The 8,135-nt window shown below is 60.7% G+C and overlaps 1 protein-coding gene across 1 annotated transcript; it reads right to left on the minus strand.

Moving 5' to 3' along the window:
• Nucleotides 1-939: 939 nt before the first annotated feature.
• On the minus strand, nt 940-7,465 carry NRBP2 (nuclear receptor binding protein 2). Its single transcript, XM_049765596.1, has 18 exons — nt 7,315-7,465; nt 6,410-6,532; nt 6,237-6,338; nt 6,047-6,136; nt 5,885-5,925; nt 5,612-5,706; nt 5,461-5,484; nt 5,297-5,380; nt 5,158-5,213; nt 4,980-5,075; nt 4,306-4,438; nt 4,112-4,214; nt 3,982-4,032; nt 3,769-3,904; nt 3,059-3,112; nt 2,904-2,967; nt 2,672-2,727; nt 940-2,580 (listed from the first exon to the last, which is right to left on the minus strand). The coding sequence occupies exons 1-18, from the start codon at nt 7,447-7,449 to the stop codon at nt 2,512-2,514; spliced, it is 1,512 nt and encodes a 503-aa protein (XP_049621553.1). The 5' UTR covers nt 7,450-7,465; the 3' UTR covers nt 940-2,511.
• Between the last annotated feature and the right edge of the window lie 670 nt (nt 7,466-8,135).

The raw sequence follows: 8,135 nt of genomic DNA on the forward strand, positions 1-8,135 counted from the left end.
ATTTCCAAAGCTTCAAGATGAATGGTGAAGAGGAGTGATCAGAGAAAGCTCAGCACTTAAGGAGCTGTGGGAGTTGGCAGTGCAGAAAATGATATTATCCAACATCTCCTCTTGGATCCTAGGAAGCAGAAACTGCATCCCTGGTCATAGCTTTGTGAGGAGCATAAAGGCACCCCATCCCTTCCCACACAATCTTCCTCTGGAAACTGGGAAGAGGTTTGTTGTGAGGTCAACAGAAGGTGAAGGAAGGAAGAACGCAGATGGCAGAAGGGGCTCAAGAACATGGGTCCATGCTGAGGGCAAGGCCACAGATTCCCAAGCAAGCAACAAGAGGACAGAGGGCTAGGGGGTGGTGCACTGGGAAAAGAGGGGACCAGTTGTCAGAATAAAAACCCAAGCATGCTGGGATAAGCTTGTGCAGCACGAGGCCTGCATGCATGGGAAACCAAACACCCCACAAATAAAGGGCAATTATTAACTCTAGGGCAAATAAACAGTTGTGTAAGAGAGGCGACTTGATCGAGGGCACTGTGTCCTGTCTGGGCACTGTGATGGTGAACTTGCATTTCTGCGCATCACTAGCTGGGACATTTCTGCCACAGACTGGAGCTGGGGCTGAGAACTGAGGACTCCAGTAGGCGCCTTTATGCAAAACAAACAACCAGTAACAATGTCTGTGACTTTTGAAATGGATTTTTCAAAGCCTGGAGAAACAGCTAAGAATAAAGAGGACCAGAGTAGGGACGGAGCAATAGCACAGTGGTGGGGTGTTTGCCTTACACAAAATCAACCCCAGACATTTGATCCCTGGCATCCCACATGGTCCCCTGATCCTGCCAGGAGCGATTTCTAAGCCAGAAATAACCCGAGTGCCGCCAGGTGTGGCTCAAAACAAAACGATACAACCTCCCCTCCCCAGAAAAGAGGACCAGAGTACACTGCATGCATTATTCATTTATTGTTGGCTTCCAAAGCACATTCTGCTTTTTTTATTTTTGGCAGGGTCTGAGGGTGTGATGTTTGGGGCTACTCCTAGTTTTGTAGCACGGGGCTGCTTCTGGCAGTACTCGGGAATATATGGATCCATCTCTGTTCTCCTGCATGTAAAATGTATGCTTCAGCCTTCTGAGCCTTTTCTTTACCCATCCATACCAATGTATTTTTTTTTTTTTTTTTGGCGGCCATACTTGGCTGTGCTCGGGCCTGCCACATGGCTCTGTGTTTACGGATCACTCTTGGCAGGGTTCAGGGAACCATAGGCCATGCTAAGGATCAAGCCCAGGTTGAACACATGCAAGGCAAGGCTCTTAACTCCTGTACTGCTTCTGTTTCCCCTTCCACTCTTGATGTAGTATGTGTGTCTACATATAAAGCATAGATCTATTTAAGTCGTGGACTTTGCAAAGTACGAGTTAGAATGAAAAATCCGACACAGGCATGACGAAAAGATGCCATGCAGGGCGGACATTTTCAAGTTTAGTGTAATCACAACCTGTAGTGCTGTTGTCACTTGAACCATTTAAGACGAAGCTGAGCCAGACATCCAAGCATTAGGGTTTCCAGCAGGAACACGCATGTTATTCCAGACTTGTCATCTCCCTTGGAAGGCCCGAGTACCTGAACTATATATACCGTAGTGCTGGAATGTCTCAGGTAACTGCAGCTGTGAGTTTGGATATTAAAGGTATTTGATAGGCATTGCTTTGTTTGTTTGTTTTAGGAAAGTGAGATGGGAGATGGCATGATGTCTGTACCCTGGAACCCGGCAACTGTCACTGTACAGGGCAAAGGGATCCCGCAGACGATTAGGAAGTGCAAGAAGAGATTTCCCTGAAAGAATCAACATGATCCCGGGATACTTCTCTGGACACACAAAACCAAACAGGTATCAAGAAGGGAGACCTGGTCTGTCTGTCAGTGCAGACCTTGAGGAAGAGAGAGGGGGCCGTGAGCCAAGACTGAGAAACAGCCTTTGAAAATGGGGACCCCACTTACGTGCAATGCGTGCTCAAGCCTGTTGACCAAGGGGTTGGTACTCCCCTAGAACCTCTCCAAGGAGGAGAAGCCAACACCTAGATTTTAGTCTGGTGAGGCCTGTGCCGGACTCGATTCAGGCATCCACAAAGCTAAGCTTGCAGCAACTCTTTAGAGGCAAGAGACACCTGAAGTGGGGGGTGGGGGTGGGGGACACCTGAGCAGGCGGGACAGCCACTCACTCAGGGCTCAGCTGGAAGAGTGTGGGAGAGGGTCTCTGAGGACGCGGAGACCGTGGGAGGGGTGGAAGGTTGTAGGATTCGAGCCAGGCCAGGAACAGGAATCCAGGCCAGAGGACAGGTGGAGTCTGATACTTTGCCCAGACCAATGGTCCTCTGCAACACCCTGGCCTCCGTGGAAGCTGTGGGCAGCAGAGCCTCCTCACTGGCATTCCCAGGCAGCCCTGTCGTGTCCCCTGGCCCTGCCTCTGTTAAAGCAAAGCGTGCCAGAGGTTGGCCAGGATTGCCACCGGCATGATCAGGGCTGAGTTCCCCGGTACTTGAGGAAGGTGCTCTCCAGGAACGCGGCCAGTTTGGTCCGGTCGTCCTGCAAGGTGTGCGGTAAGGGGGATGCGTGAGAGGGTGGAAGGCTGAGGCCCATCTTGTCTCCTCCCGGCGGGCCCGACCTGCTCACACACCTCATGGAGGAAGCCGTAGTGCACAAGCTCAGCAGCCAGGTCCTGGGCACTGTCGGCTGTGACAATGACTGTAAGACTCGGGCCAAGGGTTGGAAGCCCCCAGGGCCACCAGCCCTGAGCCACACATAGAGACCCTTCCCACCCACCGGGGCCGGCCCACCACACTCAGATGCCCGCCCACCATGTCCTGGCCTCTGTCCAGCTCCATCCCTCCATCACCATCCCTGCCTACTTGGGAGCAGGTCATAGGTGAGCTGCCGATGCAGCCGGTCCTCCAGCACTAGGAGCAGAGTGAGCTGGGGAGGCAAATGGTGAGATCAGCGCTGGAGCCCACGGGACCCCGTCTCCAGTCTGCCGTCTCCCGTCTCCCCAGGCCGCCCTGCTCACATGCCAGCGTGCCTTGTCCTCGCTTCTCTCCAGATTACACTGCATGTGGATCACCTGCGGTGGGGAGGGGGGTGTGCGTGTGAAGGGGATGGAAGGCTAAAGTCGCTCACAAAGGTCAGGACTCAGCCACCGGGTAACAGCAGCAGGGCCCAGGTGTGGGGGTAGAGTGGCGGAGGTCGGGCAGACCTGTAGGGAGGCCTAGAGAGCAAGCCTTGGATGCTGCAATGCTGGCCTTGGGGATCCAAGAGTTTGGGCAGGTGGGGATCAACCTGGACTGACCAAGCAGGGACAGGACAGGGCAGAGGCACAGGTGGGCCCAGACACAACTCCCAGGGATAGACTGAGGGCCTCCAAGGCCCTTGTGGGTAAATGAGACAGGAGGAAGGCAAGCGGTATGTTCTGGGTGGCTTTAAGTCTCTGAAATCCAGAGGGGTAGACAGGGAAGGAGAGGGCCCCACCAGTTAGGTCTGGGGGCGCCTGATGCCTGAGGGACATAACAGCCAAATCAGACAGTCGCAGCCTCGTGGGAGCGTAGGGCGGGGACATGGGATGGAATCTAGTGAGTGAAGAGGCCATGGTGAGGACAGGGAGTGGGTCAGGACCCACACACAGACTGGCTGCTGGGTCGGGAGAAGAATGGGGGACTTAGGCTGAACAGGGTCAGGATGTGGTTGATGGAGCTCTACAAGTGTGGTAGGCCTGGTGCTCACCTTCCTGGTCTCGGAGTCAAAAGGCTCTGGCGTCGGGGTCTTGGCTTTCTGGGCCTCCTCTGGTGGCGGGGCCAACACGCGGGGCAGCCCCAGGGGACGGGCGTCCGCAAAGTTCATCAGTGGGTAGATCCCGTTTCTGGGAGCACAGCGGGGGTGAGTGGGGGCTCATCTGTGGCGACCCACTCCCTGCTTCCTGCTGCCTGCCCTGCTCACCTGACATCCTCCAGGAACTTGTCCAGCTCCAGGAAGGACACCTCAGAGTACCTGTCATGGAAAGCAGAGGCATGTGAGGGCTGGCCAGGTGTGCAGGGCTGCCCTGGGGAGGCCCAGGAAGGCCACTCACCGCCACTGCATCGGAGGCTGAGGAGGCCTCGGGATTTCTGCCAGGACGGCATGCAGGTCCATAGCCTTGGTCTTCTCTTCTACCACGTTCTCAGGCATGAGGTCTGCAGGCCACATCGTCAGGTTCAGGGGCATGGCGGGGATGGGCGGAGAGAGGTCCCCCACAGCCTGCCCAGGCCCAGCCCCAGCCCTTACACTGGTGCTGGATGAAGCAGTGGGCAGCCAGAAGCTTCAGTGAGTGGACCTCAAACAGCACCCGGTGGAAGAGAAGGTTGTGAGCGGAAGGTCGATGTCCGGGGTCTCGAGCCAGGCAGGAGAGGATGAATTCCTAGGTCAGGGGGCAGAGGGAATGGGGGTCTCTGCTCCAGCCCCACAGTGTGAGGAGATGTCCCAGTTCCCCCTCATTCGCTGGGAATGAACACTGACACCCCCCGTACTGGGACCGGCCCCTCCTGACACTGCTCCAAAGATCAGAGGGTACCTGAGTGTCTGTCCCAAGTCCCAGACCCACAGTCTCACTGTCAAGGGACACCCAGACACCCCAACCTCTCAGCCCAGGCCAACTGTGGATAAAGCCCTGCTGCTCCTGACCTGCTCCTCTCCCGTCTCCCCCAGCCCTCGCTCCCCTGTTCTCATGAGGCCCACAGCAGCCCCTCTTGGTGGGTCCTCCTGGCACTCCAGCAGAGCTGCCACTGTCCCTCCAAGCCTGGAGACATCCAAATATGGCCCTTGGAGCCCCAGTTCCTTTATTTATCTAGGGGGTGGGCAGGCAGGCAGTGAAGCCACAGGGACAGGGCACAAGGCTAGGCTGTCACCCGAACTCTGGGTGAGGCCGACCACAGTGGGTCCGGGGACTGGGCTATGCTCACCCGCATGTTGGCATCACTCAGCGAGTGCCTGGCTCGGGCAATGGCCTCCTCAGTCACCCGCGTGTCTCCATTGGCCTGGATCTCCAGGACAGCCATCTGGGGAGCAGGGCAGGGTCAAAGGGCAGGGCAGTGAGTGGAGAGGCTCCCTGTACCCGCTGGCGTGGGCCTTGCACTGTACCTCCAAGGCGCACATCCCAAAAGAGAAGATGTCGACTGCGGTCCTGTCCGCCACCTCTGAAAGGGAGGAGCGTGTGGGGAGATGCCAAACAGGGCGGGGCAGGGGCACGGGGCAGGGGCATGGGGCATTCCCCACTCACCACCGTATTCCGGGGGGAAGAAATGCAAGTTCCGCTGCTCCTCCTGCTCAGCCAGGATGGGGCTCCGGAGGTCGTCGGGAAGTGCTGTGGACAGCGCAGGGCTGAGCGGGCAGAGGAAGCAGGAGCCCCACCCCACCTCACCCACCCCCGGGTGCCCCACGCACCATTGGAGAAGATGCGATGCCACACTGTACCACAGGGGGAGAGAATTCAGTCAAGGCTGTGGAGATCGGGGCACCCCAGCCAGGAACTTGGGAGTCCCCCCATCCCACCAACCCACCCCCCCCCAGCCCACGGTCCCCCCCCCCCCAGCACCAGAGCCAATTTTGATGAGGCCGTTGTGTTGGATGAAGATAGTGTCACTGGTCAAGTTCCCATGGATGATGGGAGGGCTGCAGGCGTGCAGAAAGCTGAGAGAGGCAGAAGAGCAAAGTCTTCATCAGGGTGTGGGAAGCAAGTGCAAGGAGGTGAGGATGTGATGTGATGCAAATGCACGGAGGTGGGGGCACAGGGAGATGCAGGGATGCCCTGACAGGAAGGTGGGGCTGAGGGGCACCAGGTACTCTGGGAGGCAGGCACAGCCCTCACCTGAGCGCAGACAGGATCTGTGTGCACCAGCGTTTCCAGGCCTGGCCAAGACAGACGGACACAGTGGGAGGGTGCAAGAGACAGAGGCTCTGCCGCCCTGCATCTCAACCCTGCTTCTGTCCCGCACCTCCTGGTGTTCCCCCTGCACCCCTAAGTCCATACCCGGGCGTTCATGGCCTTATGGTTCTTCTTGGTCTTTTTGAGAAACTGTTTGAGGCTTCCCGAGGACACGTACTCGGTAATGAAGATGACCTGGAGGGCAGGCAGACTCCAGATCTAGCCCCCGATGGGGGAGACAACGCCGCCCCACCGTGCTGTGCCCCACCCTGCCTGGCAGCGCTGCCCAACTCACCCTGGCTCGGGCCTCGGAGGTGTCCAGCCAGTACTTGTGCAGTTTGACGATGTTGGGGTGATCCACCAGAACCAACTGCTCAAACATGGTCTGGATCTTCTCCTGCAGAGGGTGGGCAGTCACTGGTGGGGTCCCGAGGACAGGGTGGGGTGGGTGGGGGGGCCAGGCTTCACCTCGTGGGCAGCGAAGGCCTTCCTGTCCCCGAAACGCAGCTCGTTCCACACCACTTCCACTCCCTCCTCCGTGTCCATGGCCAGGAAAGTGCTCTGGACACCAGGCATGTTGCCCTGGTTCACCTGGTGGCGAGAGTTGTAGGCCCCTGTCGGACGGGTCCGGGGCAGAGTGGGGTCCGCCCTGAAGGGAAGGATTCTGAAGAGATTCTGGGAGAGCTCTGGGGCACCCTGATAGTGCGCTGAGCTACCATGGGGCTGCCTGAGGGTGCTCCAGAAATACTTGGGGGTGCTCTGAGCCGTCCTGGGGTGCTCTGGGTGGCTGCCTGAGGGTGCTCCAAGGGTACTTTGGGGGTGTTCTGGGCCACTCTGTGGGGACCCTGGAGGCTGCCTGAGGCTGCTCCGGGGTACTTTGGGGTCTTCTGAACCACTCTTGGGTGCTCTGAGCCACTCTGGGGGTGCTCTGGGCCACTCCGAGGGGACCCTGGAGGCTGCCTGAGGCTGCTCCGGGGTACTTTGGGGTCTTCTGAACCACTCTTGGGTGCTCTGAGCCACTCTGGGGGTGCTCTGGGCCACTCCGAGGGGACCCTGGAGGCTGCCTGAGGCTGCTCCGGGTCCTTTGGGGTGTTCTGAGCCACTCTGGGGTGCTCTGGGCCACTGGGCAGCTCCGCGGGCACGAGGAGGCTGGAGGAGGGGGTTCACGGCCGCGGGACCCCGGGGGCCCGGGGCGATCCCACCCCCCAGCAGGACCCCCACCCCACCCCCAGGAGCGGGAGGGCGAGGGGGAGCGGCGGCCACTGAGTCGTGCGGAGAAGGCTCCGGCCGGCGCCGCAGCTGGAGCCGCTCGCTCGGGCCTCTGGCCCCCAGCCCAGCCCGCCCACCCCCCGCGGGCCCCGCGCCTCGCCCACCTGCTCGCGCCGCTTCTGCCAGCGCCCGCACGGGCTCTCCTCCAGGATGTCGCTCTCGTCCTCGCTCTCGTCCTCCCGCTCCCGCTCCCGCTCGCGGCCCCGCCTGGAGCCCGGCGCGGGCTCCGGGGCCGCCATGGCTCGGCGGGCGCAGGCCGCCGCCCTCCCTCGCTCCCTCGCTGCCTCGCTGCCTCGCTCCCTCCCTCGCTCCCTCCCTCCGGGGCCCGCAGCGCCGCCGCCCGCTCCGATCGCCCGTGCACCGCGCTCCGAGCCAGGCGCGGCCCGCCCGGCCGGGAGCCGCGATCGGGATCGGGACCGGGATCCGGGTCGGGATCGCGATCGGGATCGGGATCGGGCGGCGCGGGCGCGCGGAGACCCGTGTGGGGGCGGAGCCGACCCGCTCGCGCCTCCGGAGCCGCCTCCCCGGGCCGGAGCCCGAGTGGGGCGTCCCCGGGTGGGCCGAGCCCGCGCCCCGCCTGCCTGCTCCGCCTGCCTGCTCCGCCGGGCCCGCCGGGCCCGCCTGCCGCGAGGCCACGCCCACGCGCGACCCCGCCCTCGCTAGCCACGCCCACCAGACGCGTCCTGCCTCGCTATTGGCCGGCCGCGTTCACGCCCACTGGAGCCACCCTCTCTAGCCACGCCCACCAAGCACGCCCACCCGCTAGGGGGCGGTAGAGGCCACGCCCAGTGAAGCCACGCCTCGATGTTGCCACGCCCATCTAGCTCATCTGTCCCGCTATTGGCCCATTGCGACCACGCCCTCTATAAACCACGCCCACAGGACTCGGCTGGCTCTCTGAGGCCACGCCCACCGCCTTGGCCGG

The sequence above is a fragment of the Suncus etruscus genome, chromosome 19 (genome assembly GCF_024139225.1).
Source record: "Suncus etruscus isolate mSunEtr1 chromosome 19, mSunEtr1.pri.cur, whole genome shotgun sequence".
NCBI lineage: Eukaryota > Metazoa > Chordata > Mammalia > Eulipotyphla > Soricidae > Suncus > Suncus etruscus.